We start from the raw sequence: 20,048 nt of genomic DNA, 5'->3' as shown, positions 1-20,048 counted from the left end.
AAAAAAAAAAAAAAAAAAACTTTGGGGTAGGTATGAGGATGCACCCATTTTGCAGATGTAGTGACCACAAAGAGAGATGAGGTAAAAACCCCTGTCACATAGCTAGTAAATATAAGTGATTGGATCCAAGATTCTAATCTAGCTCTGTCTCAGTGACCTGGATTCTTCCCTACACGTCATGCTGCCTCTCGGAATATAAAAAGAGGAAACCTTTCTCCATGTTTTCCTTTGTTTTTTTTCATTTTTCTGAAGTGGAATTGTCTGTTCATAACTTTATTTAGTGGGACTGCGCCCTTTCTCTCACAGATTTGGATCAGCTCTGTAAACAGTATTGATGTTAACACTTGTCAGTCACACTTCATGGAGACATTTTATTTTTCTCTCCGATTAAGTACTATTATTTTCATTATACAGATGTTTTTTAATTGATGTATAATTCAATTAATTTCTTCCTTCGTGATTGCTTTTATTGTTTCAAAGTTGAGAAAATTAACATTTCTCTAATAGATCTTAAAATTTGATTTTTTTTCTACAATGTGGCTGTTTTCTATTTGACTCTGGATCTTCTATTATTATTATTTTATGGTGGATGACATTAGATGTGAATCTTATCTTTTTTATTGCAATTAACTTAGTTAACGCAACCCCACTGGTTGCAACATCTTTCCTTTCTCCCTAATTCAAGTAGCCTATTTTGTGTGAGTCTTTATCCATAGTTTCTAGGATCTCCAATCTGTGCCACTGATTTATATTTCTGTCTAACCTGAATATCACGCTATTTTGATTATCATGCTTTATCATATACTCTGGTATCTGGTAAGGCTTGATCAACTCTCTTTGCTAGAAAATGGATACACATTTAAATCCCAGATTTTAAAAAGTGAAGCCAAATTAACAAAATATCATCCTGGCATATAAAAATGCATGAATAATAACTTTTACTACAGTTTGAACAAATTAAAGAACTCCAGTGCTAGCTAGCATTTTCTAAGGAAAACTCATATATGGTTTTATTCATTTCATTATTTTTGTTATAGAAATAATAAATACTTTGAAGTGATATTTAATTAAATTTAAAGGTCAAAGGAAGTATAAGAGCTCCACATTCGTTTCTTAGATTAATTCATTTATTTCAACAAACATTTGAAGAGAATTCACTGCATGCCAAGTTGTAAGCCAGGCACTGGGTATAGCTGTCAACAAGACAGAAATGGCCCCCACTCTGTTGGAACCTGATGGAGAAGACACAAGAAATTGCAAAGGAAGAGTGAGTTGAACTCTATGGGAAGGTAGAATAGGGGCCATAGGCAATCTGGGGAGAGGTCAGGAAATGCTTCCTCCAGAAAGTATTGTATAAACTGGGCGTCAGTCAGGGAGGAATTTTCCAGTCAAGGATAAGACAAAGGTGCAAGGTGTATCTGAAGATGCTAGAAAATTGCTCTCAGGCCCTTATAGATTCAAATTTACCATATTACCCAACATAAATCCAACATTTTCTGCAGGCATGGGTTGCTCCAAATTTCCCACGCCTTGAAACACTTACCATGGTCTGGAAGGTACCTCACTCAGGGTACAGACTTGGCTACAGCAGATCTGGCCAGAATGCATTTGCTGAGAAGGATTTCCACATGGCCTTGTTCTCAGATGGTGACATCTATCAGCTGGGCAGGTATCAGGATGATGCGTTGGGGTAGGGGTTGCTTTGGTCTTTACAGATCTGGATTCCTGAGTAGAGCTGTTTTTGTCCCCTTAGGTTGTCATTGTGAATAGTGTCACCTGTGGGGTACGGGATATGAATGACTAACCTGACCTAAAATCACATACTTAGGGAGATGGGAAGGCAGTAGGTCTCTATGGCAATGGAAGAGAAAGGCTGCCTCCCAAGGGACTGTTGGACGCCTCAGGGTCCAAGAGCCAAGGTGGGCTGGGGAGTGAAGCAGCCCCACCCTGATACCAGTGCTTTCTGCCTGGCAGTTACTAGAAAGCAGGCCAGAACCTGGCCTGTGAGTCCTGGGTGAGCAATGCCAAGCCTCCGCAGACTGCAATCCTTGTACAAGCCAGGTCTTTCAAGAAGCTGCTAAAACTTCTGACCTACATACCAGAAAATGTACGCATAGGAAAAGGAAATTAAATTCCCTGATTTGTGGCTAAGTAGCAGACTATGTCAGTATGGTACTTCAGCATTTTATAAAGGCTTCCAAATACAGCATCTCATTTGATCCTCGGAGCAGCACTGCAAGTTGGTATTGTGAGATGAAGACGCTGAGACTGGAGGACGGTGAGCAACTCGCCCAAGGTCTAGAGCTAAGAAGGGAGGAACTGAAGCCATCATGCACCCATTTGTTCATTTGGCCCACAGGGCACCTAGATACTGGGGTGCAGCTGTGAAACATAGGGTTCCTGCCTTCAAAGAGTTCCTTTCAGTCTCATGGGGGAGACTGAACAGTGAGGAAGTAACCACTCCAAAGTAACCCTTTGGAGGAGACATATGTGCTCCCCATTTTACAGATGTGGACACTGAGGCACAGGAAGTTTTGGTAATTTGCCCAAAGATATGCAGCAAGAGGCGATGCCAGGTTGCACGCCCAGGCTCCCTCCCCCTCTGCCCATCGTTTGGTCCCATCTGGCTGCCAGAGCCCAAGGGGTCCAGTTCCACAGGGCCCAACTAGATCTGGAGTCCTCACTGTCCAGGGCAGGTGAGGACAGCCAGAAGCAGCTGGTCCCAACAGACGGCACGGGGACTCCCAAGCTGCCAGCTGGACTGAACAGACCAGCTAGTCCCCAGCCAAGGATTCCCCACGGCTGCAGAGTCAGGCCGAGCTGCCTCAAGCCTCAGCCCCCTACCAGCTGTGTCTGTTCAGTTCATTAACCTCTATACACTTTCGTTGCCTCTCTACAAAAACAGGAAAATAATTCTGACCCCACAAGATTGTCATGAGGGGAAAGTGAAATAAATAACATGGGTCTGCCACCCAGTGTGTGCTGAGTGGACATGGCTCTCTGTCCTCCCCAGACCTCGGCGGGCCACCACCATTCATCTCACGCAGCCCTGGCCATTCCCAAGACCTCCTGGCGACAGGAGGAGCTAGAGGTTAAGAGCTGCTTCCTGTAGCTGAAGACTTGGGATGTTGTTCCCACAGCCGGGGTTGTCAGCCAAAGGTCTCTGGCTCTATGGTGGATTCCTGGTGCCTGACTGGAGGAGACAGCCGGAACCAGCTGTCAGGAGATGGGTGCGCCAGGGCAGGGCCTTGCTCTAGCAGCTTCCTGAGGGCAGTGGAGGCAGAGGGCTGGGGGAGACACCCCCTTGATGCACGGTGGAGATCTTGGTGGAGTGGAAAGGTGTCAGGGAGGCGGATTTAGAAGTTGACGACAGAAAGAATACTAACCTTGAGCTAATACTGACTTGGGTTGTGGTCTCCTTTCTGCCGCTTAACTTTGTGACTTTGGACAAGTTACATAACGCTCCTGAGCCTCAGTTTCCTCATCCATGAAGTGGAGTCAATAATCCTTACCCCTGGTCTGTCGTGATGAGGATTGAATGGGAATGTATAAGAAAAGGCTTGGGACGTCGTTAAGCAGTTTTTATTTGTAAAGTTCGTCTCAAACCCAACACAGCTGGGCGCCACAGTGCATAGGATTTGTTCCTTCATTTATTCTAGAACGTTTATTGAGCATCTACTCTCTGCCAGGTGCTATTCTAGGCACTGGAAATAAAGCCGTGAGTAAGGTAGACAAAAATCTTGCTTGCCTCCAGTGAGAAATGACAGTGAGTAAACAGCTAAAAAAATAATAAGCAAGGAAATACAAAATAATGGTAAGCTCTGTGGATCCATTAAAGATACGGAGGTAGGATTTGATTGTTTCCATGTTTGTTAAGGGATGGGCTCAGCACAGAGAAGGCTATCAACCAGTAGTGGCCCAAGGCAGAATTCAGTGGGAGACCAAGAATCTGACTACTCTCTGTTCCTCTCATCCTTTACCCATGGTCTGGCCAGATGTCCCTCAGCGTGTGGACTCTCGGAGCCCTAATGTAATGGTCTCTGCATTTGGTTTCCAGGAGAGCAGCCCCCTCCGCTGAATTTTCAGTGGACAGGACACGCCACTTAATGTCCTTCCTGACCATGATGGGCCCCAGCCCTGACTGGAACGTGGGCCTATCTGCAGAGGATCTGTGCACCAAGGAATGCGGCTGGGTCCAGAAGGTGGTGCAGGACCTGATTCCCTGGGACGCAGGCACCGACAGTGGGGTGACCTATGAGGTATGCGTGTGCCTGCAGTGGCGAACGGCAAACTTCCCGAGAGCCTCCTCCTCGCCCAGCCCTGTTCTGCGTGTGCTGGACACAGAGGGGGGCCTGACCCAGGCTCTGTTCTACATGAACTTACAGTCTGGTAGGGGAGGCAGCGCAGTCTCCTCATCACTTACAGTATGATGAGGGCTCTGGGAAGTGTCCGTGCAATGGCCAGGAGAGCATGGAGCGGTTCGGGTAAGCAAGAGAACAGCATGCCAAAGGGACAGAGGCAAAAAACGGGGAGAGAGAGTGAGCGCTCACGCACAAGTGCAGGGAACAGCAGGAAGTCGATGTATATAAGGCTGGGCCAGATCCGGAAGGTTTCTGGACAGCCGGGCTAAGGAGTTTTGATTCTGTCCTGAATGTCATATTTCTCAGCTATGGTCAACTGCATTGGAATCTGGAGCTATCAGAAAACCAACGGGAGAACAATCTAGAACAGGCCTCAGCAAACTACGGTTTGCAAGACAAATCTGCCCTACAACGGGACTTGTATTAGTAAATAACGTTTTCGAAGCCAGCTACACGCATCCAATTACATATTGTCTGGGGCTGCTTTCCCACTACAACAGCTGAGTTGAGTATCAGCGACAGACACAGTATGGCTCACAATGCCTGAAATATTTACCAACTGACCCTCTACAGAAAAGAGTTTGCTGATGCCTGGTCTAGTAGGAAGACTTTTGGATTCAGGCCAGCCGGGCTCAGACATTTCCCAGCTGAGATGACCTCTCTGAAACTTGGCTTCTTCATCTGGGCACAATCTTCCCATGTATGTGGGAGGATTTTAAAGTATAGATGTAGAAATTTCCAAGTACAGCATATGGCATGAATAGAAATCCACCAATATAAATAGTAGCTACACTTGTTAAATTCCTATCAAGGTTTTTGTGCCGATCCACATAACAAATAGCTTTTGTGGGTTTTACCAGTTTTATTTCTCACTGTCTGCATCTGTGTTTTTTCCTGCAGTCACCCAACAAGCCCACAATTCCCCAGGAGAAAATCCGGCCCCTGACCAGTCTGGACCATCCTCAGAGTCCTTTCTACGATCCGGAGGGCGGGTCCATCACTCAAGTAGCCAGAGTTGTCATCGAGAGAATCGCCCGGAAGGTACTGTGCTCACTCTGGCACAGACCCTTCCCACCAGCAGTGCCAAGAAGACTGCACACCTTTGTGCTCTAGAATCAGGGATTCCCTGGCAGAAAGCACCTCAGGATATGAAATTCTTGGGCCTCCCAGGGTTTCCAGCATGCAAATTATTTTATAAGACATAAATGAGCAAAATGAACTCAGTAGTGAGGCCCAGTGCTCAGATGAATGATTTGATCCAGGCAGATGGATTTCATCATGAGTTCCATAATCAATTACTAATGTCTGCCATGGTTCAGGAACTGGCAAGTGGTGGTACATAAGCCACGTATTTACCATCCCTACCATGTAGCCACTCCTGCTTTCTTGGTATTTCTTTTTCAGTCGGATTGTAAATATCTGCTCAGGATTTGAACAGAGTGGGCATTAGATGTTATGTCCTCCTTCATCTTTCCCCTACGCATTCCCTTCTTTCTCTAATGTGAACCCTCCAAGTAAAATTCCTTTTGCAGGGGGAACAATGCAATATTGTACCTGACAATGTCGATGATATTGTAGCAGACCTGGCTCCAGAAGAGAAAGATGAAGGTACGTTCGTTGTTTTCCTTTGTTGCAGGTGGCAACATAACTGGCACCACTCTTTGGGAAACCCACATGCTAACATATTTTAAGAACCATAAAAATTTCATATCCTTTAACTTTGTAATCCCACCTCTGAGGATTTCTCAAGCAATAATTAAAAACGAGGCCAAGACCATTGGGCACAAAGTGTAAGGGAATTGGTGAAGGGATGACATCAGAATATGTATTTAACAGCATCAGGCCTTTAAAATGATCGCGTGAATCTCATCTGAATAGGCTTCTCAGTCTTCAGGCCACTCTCTGCTTTGATTCTCGCACTGGCCATGAGGCAGGCATGAGTACATCCACTCCCCCAGCAAACAGAGTGAGGCCCACATCCTACAGTCAGGAGGGAGTTACAGAGCCATGGTTCAAGCTCAAGTTTTCTCACAGGATCTGGAGCCAGGCAGCCTGGACTCTCATTGGCCCTGAGGTTTTGTGCAAGAAGCTAACCTTTCTGCCTCAGTTTCGTCAGCTGTAAAATGGGGATGATAACAGAACCTACTTCACGGAGAGTTGCTGTGAGGATCAAGTGGGATGAAACATGTAAGGGTCTTAGAATGATGCTGGTACATAATAAGCACTCAATGAAAATCGTCTGCCCTTATTCTCATTGTGTATGGGATCGTTGGGAAGATGAAGCCACAGCATAAGAAAAGCCTCGTGCTTTCCAAAACTGCCTATGATATACCTACGTGTGTGTAGAAACAAGGTCTGCCAAGGTGAGGGACTGGAAATGAAAAGATGTTCATGTTTTGAGGAAGGAATAGCAAGGGAGTCATTCCAATGATTTAGATATTTATTAACAAGATGTTAAAATATAATTTTTAAAGGGTAGTGAATGGCTACTTCCATCCCAGGAGCACCCAGGCTCACTGAGGCCGGTCTGGCAGCACGGCTTTTCTTGTCCCCAATGGGCTGGACTGGGGAGAGGGCCAGTTGTAGCTCCCGCAGGCTCCCAGGGAAAACACGTCAAACATTCTTTCCAGATGACACCCCTGAAACCTGCATCTACTCCAACTGGTCCCCGTGGTCCGCCTGCAGCTCCTCCACCTGCGACAAAGGCAAGCGGATGAGGCAACGCATGCTGAAGGCACAGCTGGACCTCAGTGTCCCGTGCCCTGACACCCAGGACTTCCAGCCCTGCATGGGCCCTGGCTGCAGTGATGAAGGTGAGGAGATAGTCCAGACCAGCAGCGGCTGGCAGGAGCTCAAGAAGGGAGGGTCCGCCTGGCAGCGTGGGCCCCTCACACCCAATCAGGCAGCGTCCCTGGTGGGGTCACTGTGACCCTGACCCTAGATGTCAGCAGGGTAGGCAGACCTCGATCTGCAACAGTGCCTGAGGGCTCTGAACACAGAACATGTCTTACCACATCAAGAGTATTCCTGAGCTTGATGGACTACCTCCCTCTCTCCCCAGCCATGGAATGAAATATGCACAAGTTACCAAAGAACTAACAAACATAGATAATCTTACGACAAATTACAGACAACAAGTAGCCTGCTTCTGAGTCTCAAATCCAACCTCTTTTTAAGGAGCCAGTGAATGGAGTGACCAAGATTGAATTGAGATCCGTCGCTCTAATTCTGTTATTTGTGGTCTCTCGTCTGTGTTCCGCCTCAGCCTGAGTCAGAGTGTTCACTTCTTTACGTCATGACCTTTGGGCAGATTGCACAAAATCTCAGTCTCTCTATCTGCAACTGCGCAAAGGTCAGGCTTGAACTATGAGGGTGCAATACCTATGCCATGATGGCTCACGCTGCAAGACTGCACTAAGCTGATTGCTGTGCAAAGGTTGGCTGCCTGCTTCCCAAGGCGTGACTCCTCTCTCTTCCTGGATAGATCTATACACTGTGCTCTGACCTTACAGAGTGCAATGAGGCAGTGGGAGGGGATGTTTAGGCTGGATGGGTGTATGGCAACAAGAAATCCACTTCCAAGCTGAGGATAACTAAAGAAAGCTCACCCCACTGCAGGTCATTCACTCCCTGGCTCCTCCTGGGGGGCAGTCTTAAATGCCACTCTTGCTGTATTCCCATGGTGGTTTATTGCTAGCTATTTTTGCCTACAATAAGGTACTTTGAAGAGGAGGAAACCTGCAATAGACAAGCCACTCCTACAAGCAGGCAGGGGGAAAGTTTGACTGGTCTGTCAACATTGAAGGCTCTCTTTCTTGGGGCTGGGGCACCATCTGACTAAGGCCTCAGTGGGAGTTGGGGTCTTTAACCTCCCCCTCCACAGGAAAGAGTCCTTCCTCATGCCAGTTCAGGTGGCTCCCAGGTGGTAATGACAGTTCTGAAACATGCTGGATTGTGCCTGTTTTTTACCTGGGGTCCATGCTCCCTGGAAGCTACCCCGCCCAGAGCTACGTAGAGTTCTCTCGTACTCCCATCAAGTACTGTTCTGCAGAGTTCTCTCGTACTCCCATCAAGTACTGTTCTGCACGTACTTATTTGGGGGAGTGGTTGGGAATAGGAAGGAAGCAGAGACCTCTTTGGACATCCTGAAGGAATTATTTGTATAAGACACGATGTACGGACTTCCTTGTGTTGTCGCAACTGCTTTTTAGTTAAATTTCTTCCCAATTATCTGGCCAAGTTCTCCCGGCACCCAAAGGTGCAGAGACATGTGAGTTACATATGCTTCACGAGGCCCTGGGCTCGAAACTAGCGTGAGTTAAATACAACTCACATGGCCGTTAATGTGTTAAGATTTAGACCTCTTTCGTGCACTTCGACTGCCTAACTCCCCTCGACTGCCCGCTGGTCCCGTTCTCGGTTCCGTCCGCGGGAAGTCCCCTTCGCGGCCTGGCCCGCAGGCTGCAGCGCGCGCTCGGTATGTTGCAGACGGCTCCACCTGCACCATGTCCGAGTGGATCACCTGGTCGCCCTGCAGCATCTCCTGCGGCACAGGCATGCGGTCCCGGGAGAGGTACGTGAAGCAGTTCCCGGAGGACGGCTCCGTGTGCACGCTGCCCACCGAGGAGACGGAGAAGTGCACGGTCAACGAGGAGTGCTGTGAGTGCGGCGCCGCGCGGGCGGGCGGGGCGGTCCCGAGGCCGCGGGCGCGACTCAACTCGGCCGGGCTCCGCAGCTCCCAGCAGCTGCCTGGTGACCGAGTGGGGCGAGTGGGACGAGTGCAGCGCCACCTGCGGGATGGGCATGAAGAAGCGGCACCGCATGGTCAAGATGAGCCCGGCGGACGGCTCCATGTGCAAGGCCGAGACGTCCCAGGCGGAGAAGTGCATGATGCCCGAGTGCCGTGAGTGGGCGTTGGGGTGGGAATGGGGGAGGCGACCGGGGACAGGCGTGGAGGGCCACAGCACTCCCTACCTCCACCGTAAATGTCAGAGGCTGAGCAGGAAGAATGCATGGTCCTTGCAGGGACTTCTTGCTCCATGGAGTTCACTTACTCGAACCCATGGGTCAGTTCCACTTCACTCCGGGGATTAGAGCAGGGGACCGCATGGGGGGCGTTGTGGGGCCAAGGAGATCAAAGAAAGCAAAGGGAGCCTGTGTACAGTAGCAAACCTGGCTCTTGATCTAGACACCATCCCATGCTTGCTGTCCCCGTGGTCCGAGTGGAGCGACTGCAGCGTGACCTGCGGGAAGGGCATGCGGACCCGCCAGCGGATGCTCAAGTCCCTGGCGGAACTCGGAGACTGTAACGAGGACCTGGAGCAGGTGGAGAAGTGCATGCTGCCCGAATGCCGTAAGTCCTGGGGCTCCCAGAAGCCCACCACTTCTCTGCCATGTTTCCGAGTCCCGGAAGCCCAGAACCAGCCCTGTGCTGAGATAATACTGCTAGATCCGATAGCAGAATTGCTGGGGAGGAGCATGCAGTTTGGGTCTCTGAGTTGGTAGTCACTTAAAACCTGCAGTCAGTCTCCTCATTAGTAAAGCGGGGTTCCTGCTACCGTCTACAGAACACACAAAGTGCAAATTGCTGTGAAGTCTTAATGGGAGACACATTTGAAAAACCTTTAGCACGAGGCTTAATAAACCTCAATTCTTTCCCTCCCCAATGATGGGCTTGTCTGACCCCTGGATTTTCCAAGCTTTTTAATTCTATACCTCTTCCCTACAACCATTTTATTTACCCATGACCAGAAGCTGGACATTAAATCAGTGACTCCTGCAGCCTGGTAAGAAAACCAGCAAGAAAATAAGCCAAGTGCTCAAAACCTCGCTGCTCCCCTCCCCCAATCGCCTCCAAAATCTCTATGGTCAGCTATTTTTATTCCATGAGGCCTAATCTCTAAGCAGAGAAAGCCAGTTTATCTGGCCTGTGTTGCACAAGCTGCTCCTATAGGTAGTGAAAGGCCAGGCAAGCTCACACTGGCGGTAATGTGCTGTTTTCGGGCTCCCTCCAAAACGCACTTGCAGTCTTTCCTGTTCCCTTGTTAGAATTCAGGCTGCCTGCCCAGTTTCCATTCCAGCTCTGCCCCTCACTGGCTTCTCATAACCTTCAGAGATTACTTATCATTTCTGTTCCGCAGTTTCCTCATCGGGGAAACAGGTTGCTCCAAGCGTGAGCACTGGAGCTGCCGAGCACAGGCCTCAGTCGCTTTTCCAGGCTGCAGCGCCTGGACTGTTTAGCCAGACTCAGCCACGTGCAGGGATAACCTGGACGTCAACTAAAGAAAGCCTGTTGTTTCTAGTAACTAAAATCGACCCGTCGTTCAAGCCAGCTCACTGGAGTTGGGGCCCCAGAGCCTTTTGACTGAGGACAGTTTCTGACTTAAAAGTCTTTATATCCATAGGGCCCACCGAAGGGAAGGAGAAGAAAATGAATATTTGCGCACACTTACTCACTTACCGGCTGGCAGCATTATCTTGTTTAATCCTCACGACTTAATGAGAGAAATAGCATTATCCCCATTTTGCAGATAAGAAAGCTGCCTGAGCGCCCTCAGGTAAAAAAGTCCTGAAACTGTTGAACAAAATGAGGATATCCTAGATCCAGCCTGACCCTGACCTTGCAAAGCCTATGGAGATTTTGGAATCATTTCCCTCCCTAGGACACATCCTAAGAATCACACTGATGTATTATTTCCCCTTACATTTGCGAGATGCTGGCTTAGGAAAAATTTGCTGGCTCTTGTACTGTGATAAACCATAAAACACCACTTCCTTCTGACCCTCTTTTGAATTTCCCATTTCTGGCTCCTGTGTTTTTTGCACAGACAGCCATTTATAGGACACAGGATGACGTCGAGAACAAGAAAAGCTGCCTAGGTCTGTGAAAGCCACAATGTCCTTGATATTGGTCCACCAGGGTGAGCCACCCGTTAGCTTGTGGACTTGTTCTCTCCAAAGGAGTCAGGTAGCAGGGGGCTCGTTGGCTTTGCTCTGAAAAACACCACCAGTGAGTTGAAACTCCCCTGAGAAAATGTGGGTCCTTTGGACTATGGAAGGCTGATCTGTGCCACTTGAGGCTGATTTGACAATATTCTAGGAACTCACAGAGCAGGGCAAGAGGCTCTGAACACATCTTGAAGTCCCCAAAACCTTTCTTGACTCATACAGGGGGCACAGAATGTGGGTTATGACCTGGCATCAATCCTGCCTCTACTGCTTACCAACAGTGTGGGCTGGATGAAGTCGGCCTCTTGGAGCCTCAGTTTCTTCTTCTATTCAATGGGATAACAGCACTTGCTTTGCAGTCCTCACAGTCTTACTGAGATGTTCAAAGAAGAGTGTAAGTGACCATACCTTGTTTCAGACATGAGATACACTCATACCCATCTGTGTCTTGCCAGCCATTGACTGTGAGCTCACTGAGTGGTCCCAGTGGTCGGAATGTAACAAGTCATGTGGGAAAGGCCACATGATTCGAACCCGGATGATCCAAATGGAACCTCAGTTTGGAGGTGCACCCTGCCCAGAGACTGTGCAGCGAAAAAAGTGCCGCGTCCGGAAGTGCCTTCGTAATCCATCTATCCAGAAGTTGCGCTGGAGGGAGGCCCGAGAGAGCCGGAGGAGTGAGCAGCTGAGGGAAGAATCTGAAGGGGAGCAGTTTCCAGGTATCACTCCCAAGTGTGGGGCGGACTGGTGTCCAGGACAGGCGGGGTCTGCACTGAGCTCAGTCATAGGTCTGTCAGAGAAAGGAGTGGGGGACAGACTACATTTTCTGGAGACTTCAGACTGCATTTTGATTATTTAGATACAAGTTTTTCCCAAATATTAAGCTAGCATAATTTATAATCGAAAGGATGGGGGGGCACTTCATCAAAGAACCTTTATATCATAGTTAACTGCCAAAAACACAATTACCTGCCCAATTTTCAAGCAAAGAACCCTTAGGAATTGCATAATTCCTTCCTTTCTACACATATATAAAACCAGAAGTCTGTCCAATCTTGCTCAAAATCATAATTATGACTTAGTGACCCCACAGAAAATAATGATATGGACGTATGTGCCAAAGGAGTCTTGTTCATCATTTAGGGAATGTTCCCAAGGACCTCCCAGAACAAATGGTCCTCCAATTTAAGGGTGTGGCTCAGACAAGGTGGCCTTGGGCTGGGGCTGTGTGATTTATTTTTGCAAGGTTAACCACAAAATTTAGCAGCAGTGTCATGTCAGCCTTGAGTTTTATTTCCCCAAATATTGATCCAGGCTGCTAAATAACTAAGTGACAAATGCTCCAATAGAGCAGTGAACCCAGTACTGAGGGAGCGTCTTACATGGGGTGGAGTTCAGAGAGGGAGATGTCAGAGCAGGGAGAATCAGAGTGGGCCTGGAAGAAACTGTAGGCGTTTGCCAGTCAGAGAAGTACATTCCAGGCGGCAGGAATAGTGACTGCAAAGGCAGAGGTACCAAAGAGCATGCCATCCAAGCAATGCATGGGATGCGGATGGAACACAGAGTACAAGGAGGCAGGAAACCAGGCTGGAGAGGTAGGGGCCAGACCGTAAAAGGACAGTGGACTTGATTCTGTAGGTGAGTCTTTGAAGCAAGAGAGTGACTTTAAAAACCTGTGTTGAGTGGTCTGGAAGTGGCAAAAACAGAGGCATGAAGGCCAGTTATTAAATTTTGTTTGCAATCCAGGAAGAAGATTATGTGTCCCCCTCCTCCAGCTTAACTTGAGGGATCCAAGACTTAAAAAAAAAAAAATGCCTGCCTGAGGCTTCACTACTGAATACACCGGCCCACGCCAAGAGTGCGATATCATCAGCAAACTAATGAAACGATGGGTCGGGAAGATCCATGGTTAGGTCTTGCGCACAGGCCGATAGATGATCTTTGGATTCCCTGGAATGGGTGAAGGTGCCCATCTAAAAGTAAAGGTTAATGGGTGCACCGAGTTTCTAATTATTTTTAAAGGCCCAGCTCAAATTACCCCTTTTCTTCTCTCTTTAAGATGCTCCATCTCCACCTGGGATGATGAGAAATGGAGAGGGTATGAGCAGCTCTACCTGACAGTTCACCATCCTTCCATTAGGAATCTGTTCGCATAGCAAAATGTTGTCTGTTGCACATCAGTCAGCCAATCAGCAAACATTCCTTAAAGCCAACTATGTGCCAGGCACCCCAAAACTGTAGCGTTTTTTTTGTTTGTTTTGAGACAGAGTCTCGCTCTGTTGCCCCACCTATAGTACAGTGGCATCATTATAGCTCACGGCAACCTCAAACTCCTGGGCTCCAGTGATCCTCCTGCCTCGGCCTCCTGGGTAGCTGGGACTACGGGCATGTGCCACCACACTGGCTAATTTTTTCTATTTTGAGTAGAGATGGGGGTCTCGTTCTTGCTCAGGCCGGTCTCTAACTCCTGAGCTCAAGCATCCTCCCGCCTTGGCCTCCCAGAGTGCTAGGATTATAGGCGTGAGCCAGTGCACTCGTAGTTTAAACAATCATTAACATGATTCTGTGGTTCAGTGACTTGGGCTGGCTCAGCCGGACGGTCTTCCAAGGTCTAGCTTGGACTCATTCATGTGGCTCAACTGGGGCTGGAAGGGCCTTGTGGGATGGCTGAGGCCTCTCTCCACGTGGTCTCTCCAGTAGGATAGCCAAGCTTGCTTACACGGTGGCAGGTTTCCTAGCAGCTTTTTTCAAGCCATGTTTTTGTTCATGTCCCATTGGCCAAAGCAAGTCATGTAGCCAAACCCAGATTCAAGAGGTGGAGAAACAGACTCTGCCTCTTGATGAGAGGAGCTGCAAAGTATTAATATTTATCACCATTTTTTGCAATCTATCATGTGTAAGCTAACAATCCCTAATAATGACTCTAACCATTAGTTAATTCAACAAATCATTACATACAGGAGCAGAAGAGTCCAGACAACTAAGTTTCAGTTTTACTAGAGTTCAGCATCCCTGCTCTGTCCTCGGTTTCTGCTGGCCTAACCAGGTATTTTCATGCTTTCAGGCTGCAGGATGCGCCCATGGACGGCCTGGTCAGAATGCACCAAACTGTGTGGAGGTGGGATTCAGGAACGCTACATGACCGTAAAGAAGAGGTTCAAAAGCTCCCAGTTTACTAGCTGCAAAGATAAGAAAGAGATCAGAGCATGCAACGTTCACCCTTGTTAGCAAGGGTGCAAGTTCCCCAGGGCGGCACTCTAGATTCCAGAATCACCAGTGGCTGGATTGTTTGTTTGCTTGTTTAAGACAATTTAAATTGTGTACACTAGTTTTCATTTTTGCAGTGTGGTTCGCCCAGTAGTCTTGTGGATGCCAAGGGCATCCTTTCTGAATACTTCCTGGTGGGTACTGGCTCAGTGGGGCTCTCTCACCCTCAGCCAGCCCTCTTCCTGCACAGAAGCGAGTAGTGTCAGCCACCCTGTACTAAACTGAAACGTGTCCCTGTGGAGCTTCCACCTGGCCAGGCAAGATAGAGACCCTGGCCTCCTCCACACGGAGAGGCAACCATGTCTGGAAATGACTGTCTGCCTGGGTCCCAGGGTGCAGCAGGTAGGAAACATTCCTGATCAGATGGAGAGAGCAGATTTCCCTCGTTCTCATCTTTGGCCTGTTTACTCTTGCAGAAAACGACCGTTTGCCCATCTCTTTTCATTTAGTGGAACTTTAGGTCTCTCGTAAAGTCTCCTCCATCATCAGTAGCTCCTGGGGAAGACAGAGCTGGTAGACTTGATGAGGAGCATTGATGTTGGGTGGCTTTTCTTTCCTCACTGAGAAATTCTGAATACATTGATCCTTCCCCCTAATATTGGTTCCCGATACCCTAAAGGAAAAAGATGATGGCTCCTTTATTTAAAGGTAAAGTAACCAGTTCTTACATCTGAGATAAAGGGCACGAAGTGTATAAAGTATTTTTTCCTTGCTTTTTTTTTTTGCCCACAATTCTTCTAAGAAGCCAGCCCTATAAACCTTTTGGTACTGAATCCTTATTGGAACCAAGGCCAAGGCAGCAAAATTGGCCTCGCTAGCAGTCCCAAGCCTGAGTTTTAAAATCTTCCTACACACATCCAGACTTCCAAGTTTTCAAATCAGTTTCTAACAAAACATTTTTGTTATGCAAACATTTTGCTAAGTCTGCCCAGAGCCTCCGGAGTCATTCTTTCAACAAAAAGACTATTTCCGAAGTTATTTTAGAGTTATGAAATTTTATATGTAGAGAGAAAAAGTATTTCAGAGACCAAGACAGAAAATCTAAGAAAAAGGAATATTAGGAATCAAGCTGAGCAAGCAATTCTGGTGGAAAGTCAAATCTGTGTCAACTGTCCACACCAGGGCTTGCGTCCTCCTGGACATGCACAGGGAAGGCCATGGGTTTACATCCCCTTCCAAGCAATCATAAGCACACCAAATTCAGGGAGATCAACTACCAAGGATTAGTGTAAAAGGACACTTTCTCAGTTGAGCCCATCAGCAGTTTTTGCATTTATTGTTAAAACTATTGTTTCATTTCTCTTGCAGGCCTTCACTATTACTGCTTAATCCAAATATGTACCATGGATGAGATGCATACAATGCTTTGAATACACTAAGTATTTGCATTAAACACATCAGGCTATTTCCAAACATGACATATATATACTATAGCCCTGAATATGTATTTTCTTTAACACAAGATAGACTGTTCAATAAAAAACGCATTGGGTCTGTCTTTTGTGTTTTTAAGCTACTTAAATGTTCAGAAGCTTGGGTCTTTTTACAATTGTCGTCCACCTCAATCATTTTCAGTAAAAGATACGGCTTTTGCTCCCTCATTCTGGAGGGGACATTATTACATCTCTGAGTTATATTTGAGTTGTTTCCAACATGAATATGTTTAATCCTTAAGTGAATTGCTTTCGTCCCCCAAAGGAGAATAATATAAAGAAATGAGAAGTTTAATTTTCTACTTGAACAAAACAAAAAGTCCTGATATAGAATCTGCCTACTTTTGCAACATTGTTCTAAGGTATCAAGGTGCATATTCATTCTCAACCCATGAAAAATCAAAGTTCCCTAAGATGGTGATTCCTATGTCCAGGTACAAGCCACCCTAGTATCTCATGTTCTTACTTGATCCCTGCTGGGTACATTTCTAATCCTAATTTTGGAGACTTAAAACCAGGTAACTGGTTAATGGCTGAGAATGAGTAACAATTCTTGTCGCAGAAGCGTTATTTTTTTGTTTGCAACGGGGAATTTATAAGAAATGTCAAATCTCTTTCTTACCAAAGTCTTGTGTTAGGTGGTTTATAGTTTTTCTGGCTAACCAATCATTTTGGAAATAAAGACTTTTTACTACAAAAATGAAATTTGTTTGGACTTCCACTTGAGATAATAAAGAGATCTTTAGACACCCAGTAGAAACTGCCATATATAAAGAAGTTATAATTGTTGTATATCTTTTTTATCAATTGCAAACCAGTTGTAATCCAATTTACATCCACATTTTAAGTTAACAGTAAGTTCGGAGATATATTTCCCAGCCAGACATTGGGCCACTCACCTGTCACCTTGCCAATGCATTTTATTTGAAGGAAATCTGTAGCAAATGAGAATAAAACCTGGGCTTCCTTAGACCCAGAATAAAAAGATTTTGTGCCGTTTTTAATTTTAATTTTGTGTATTAAACATATTTTGGACATACTCAAAGTCTGTGTGCTCCTTTCAGGGAGTAAGGGAGCATTACACATTCTCACATGACTACAACTCTCCAAAAACAGTCCAGGTCAAGTCCATGGCTAAAATGTGCTATGGTTGGAGTTTGTACTCACCAAAACTCATGTTGAAATCTGATCCCCAATGTGGTAGTGTTAGGAAGTGGGTCCTAGTGGGAGGTGTTTGGGTCAGAGGGGCGTATTCCTCATGAATGGCTTGGAGCCATGGTAGTGCCTGAGTTCTAGCTCTCCAGAGACGGGATTAGTTCCCATGGGAATGTTCCCAAGATAGTGGGGTTGTTACAAAAAGCCAGGATGCCCCCTCGGGTTTTGCCTTTCAAATGTGTCCGCTTCCTCTTTGACCTTCTCCGCTATGTTATGACATGGCATGAAAAGACCTCAACAGAAGCTAAGCAGGCGCCAGCACCATGTTTCTTGTAATTCCCAGCCTGCAGAACCATGAGCTAAATAAACCTATTTTCTTTATAAATTACTCAGCCTACGTTATCCTGTTAGAGCCAACACTAAAAGGACTAAAGCAAATGTCAATACACAAAAATTCTCCAAGTCAAATTATTTCTGTGACCTACTTTTGTTTAGCCTACATGTTTCAGGCAATAGTTAAAAAATAAAAATAAATTTTTAAAAAATCAGAAAACTCAAAAAACTACAGAAAGACCTCTCCAGACCATTTTATGATGGAATCCAACCTGGAATAAAAGAGCTCAGAGCTTTGGAAGTTCAGCTACAAAGGAGTTAAACATGTACACCCTAAAGAAATGGACAGCATTGTCCAAAAAAGACTAGCCATAAATGTTTAATCTCTAATTATGAAGACACAGCCATTTCCACTATTTTGTTATTTGGTGCTATCAATTTTAATAATGGAACGATTCATTTTGTTCTTCGTATTGCCCAAAGTAAGGAGAATGAATGAAAATAAATTAATCCCTTTTGAAAATGAGATGCAGAAACAAAATTATAAATAGCAGCTGCATGCTAATTAGCATGAAGCTAATTCTTCAATTTAGATCCTTTGAAATCTGAAAGCAAAAGATTTACACTAAAATGTCAAGTTTAAATGGCATCCTGCTTTAGAAACCCTATTGGCTCAGAAGGCTTTCTACACGCTCCACTCCGTAGGGTGGTGAGGCAGAGGCTGTGTAATGGTTAAGCATTAATCAATGGCACCTAGGTTGAAACCAGTGCTGCACCTCTGAGCACTTGAGAGCTGTGGCCAGTTATTTTACCTTTTCTGGTCTTAGGCTTTGATGTAAGCTTTCTTACACAAAAGGACTTACTTACTCCCCCTCCATAATTTACCCTATTTCTTGAGAAGGGGCCCTGTCTTAGGATTCACTGAAAGCCAACTAGACCCCACCCAATGCTTACTTCTTCATAAACCAATAAATGCACTTTGTGCTGAAGCTGGTTTGAGTTGCATTTCTGTCACTTAAAACCAAAAATGTCATGACAAAATATGTATGCACGGTTTTTACAGTTATCATCAGAGCAAAATGAAATTTGACTGCTTTCACTTAACATTCATAATATTCATAATGCCTTAAGACAAGATAGCATTCATTAACATTTTTTCATACTGCTGTAAATACTCCGGTCTTTAGAACTGATTGGTAATAGTTCTCATATTTTAAGCAGTTACATATTTAAGCAATTTTCCTTTACCTCAAATAATCTGTAAGTATTAACAGAAAGGAAAAAGGCAAAAACATCTTATGTAAGTATACTGACTCCTTTACAACACTTGGAGTTTATAAAAGTATAGTCCCTATTTTTCCTGGAGTTGGAAGGCAACTCCTACTGGTGATCCTAACCTGGAATGACCAGCTTACCTAGGAAGTCAAAGGGCCCACTTGTGCAAAATACCCAAATCTCCTGCTCCCTCACCCACTACACTAGTAACGCTCAAAGCAAGACCTGCAGCCTGATAACATGCACAAATGAGATACAGAAATTGAAAGCATGTGTTCAGAAACTTTTACAGTAATGTGACATTGCCACAATATCCCAAAAGAATGATTATTTTCCCAGTAATTCATTTTTTATTACATTTAGCAAAGTATCAGTCCACAATAAGGGAGATTAAAAAATTTTTAACTGGCCCTTTAACACGGATAGTCTGAGAAGGTGAACTACGTACCATTCTCACTAGTCAGAAAAGAATGCCAGCCTGTAAACCCTAGGTGTTTAAAATCTCTCAAATGCTTTAGTATCCACATGGTAGTACCTAGTTCAGATTTGTATACCTACATTTCTGTCATTGACTACCTTGCATTGGCTCTATTTCTTACTCTTCTAACATCCTACTATCCTAAAAAGCAAGATAATTGCCCCATCAGCCCGATTTTGCCACAGAATTTCTCACAATAACCCACATGTACTTCTTCCATTTCAATACCCTCTAACCACACCTCAACTCACTATTACCTGGTTTGCACAACAAGATGACGGGAGCGAATCTATGGAAGTCATCAGCAACCCATAAATGATGAGAGCTGCCTCTTACTCCCCGTTCTCTGCACAGCTCTCAATGCTTTCTCCCAGCTCCTTGGACAGTACAGGCTCCTGATTATCTCCAGTTTCTGGCTGTTTCTCAGGGCTTTTTGCTGCCTCTTATTCTTCTATCTCCCAAATGTCTGTTTTCCCCAAAAAGTTTAAGCCTTGGATCCGCTCTCAAACATACTCTTTCTAGTGGGTATTATCCACTCCTATCACTAGCTCAAAATAGATGAACTTGGCCAGGCGCAGTGGCTCACACCTGTAATCCTAGCACTCTGGGAGGCCGAAGCAGGAGGATAACCTGAGCTCAGGAGACCACCTCTACTAAAAACAGAGAAATTAGCTGGGCATCGTGGTGCATGCCTATAATCCCAGCTACTCAGGAGGCTGAGGCAAGAGCATCATTTGAGCCCAGGAGTTTGTAGTGAGCTATGATGATACCACTGTGCTCTACCTGGGGCGACAGAGC

General features: G+C 45.9%; 1 protein-coding gene across 1 annotated transcript in view; it reads left to right on the top strand.

Annotated features, from left to right (window-relative positions):
• Positions 1-17,016, top strand: part of SPON1 (spondin 1, extracellular matrix protein) — a 247,204-nt gene extending 230,188 nt beyond the window's left edge. The window contains exons 8-16 of the mRNA XM_012654385.1: positions 4,058-4,259; positions 5,262-5,402; positions 5,894-5,969; positions 6,992-7,174; positions 8,850-9,020; positions 9,097-9,264; positions 9,550-9,714; positions 11,765-12,028; positions 14,374-17,016. Coding sequence (XP_012509839.1) covers positions 4,058-4,259; positions 5,262-5,402; positions 5,894-5,969; positions 6,992-7,174; positions 8,850-9,020; positions 9,097-9,264; positions 9,550-9,714; positions 11,765-12,028; positions 14,374-14,537 — 1,534 coding nt within the window. The 3' untranslated portion in view covers positions 14,538-17,016. The remainder of the gene's footprint in view (positions 1-4,057; positions 4,260-5,261; positions 5,403-5,893; positions 5,970-6,991; positions 7,175-8,849; positions 9,021-9,096; positions 9,265-9,549; positions 9,715-11,764; positions 12,029-14,373) is intronic.
• The last annotated feature ends 3,032 nt before the right edge of the window (positions 17,017-20,048 follow it).

Source organism: Propithecus coquereli, unplaced genomic scaffold (genome assembly GCF_000956105.1).
Source record: "Propithecus coquereli isolate 6110/MARCELLA unplaced genomic scaffold, Pcoq_1.0 Scaffold44, whole genome shotgun sequence".
NCBI lineage: Eukaryota > Metazoa > Chordata > Mammalia > Primates > Indriidae > Propithecus > Propithecus coquereli.
The sequence above is the reverse complement of the archived record's forward strand: the minus strand, read 5'-3'. Positions and strand labels throughout refer to the sequence as shown.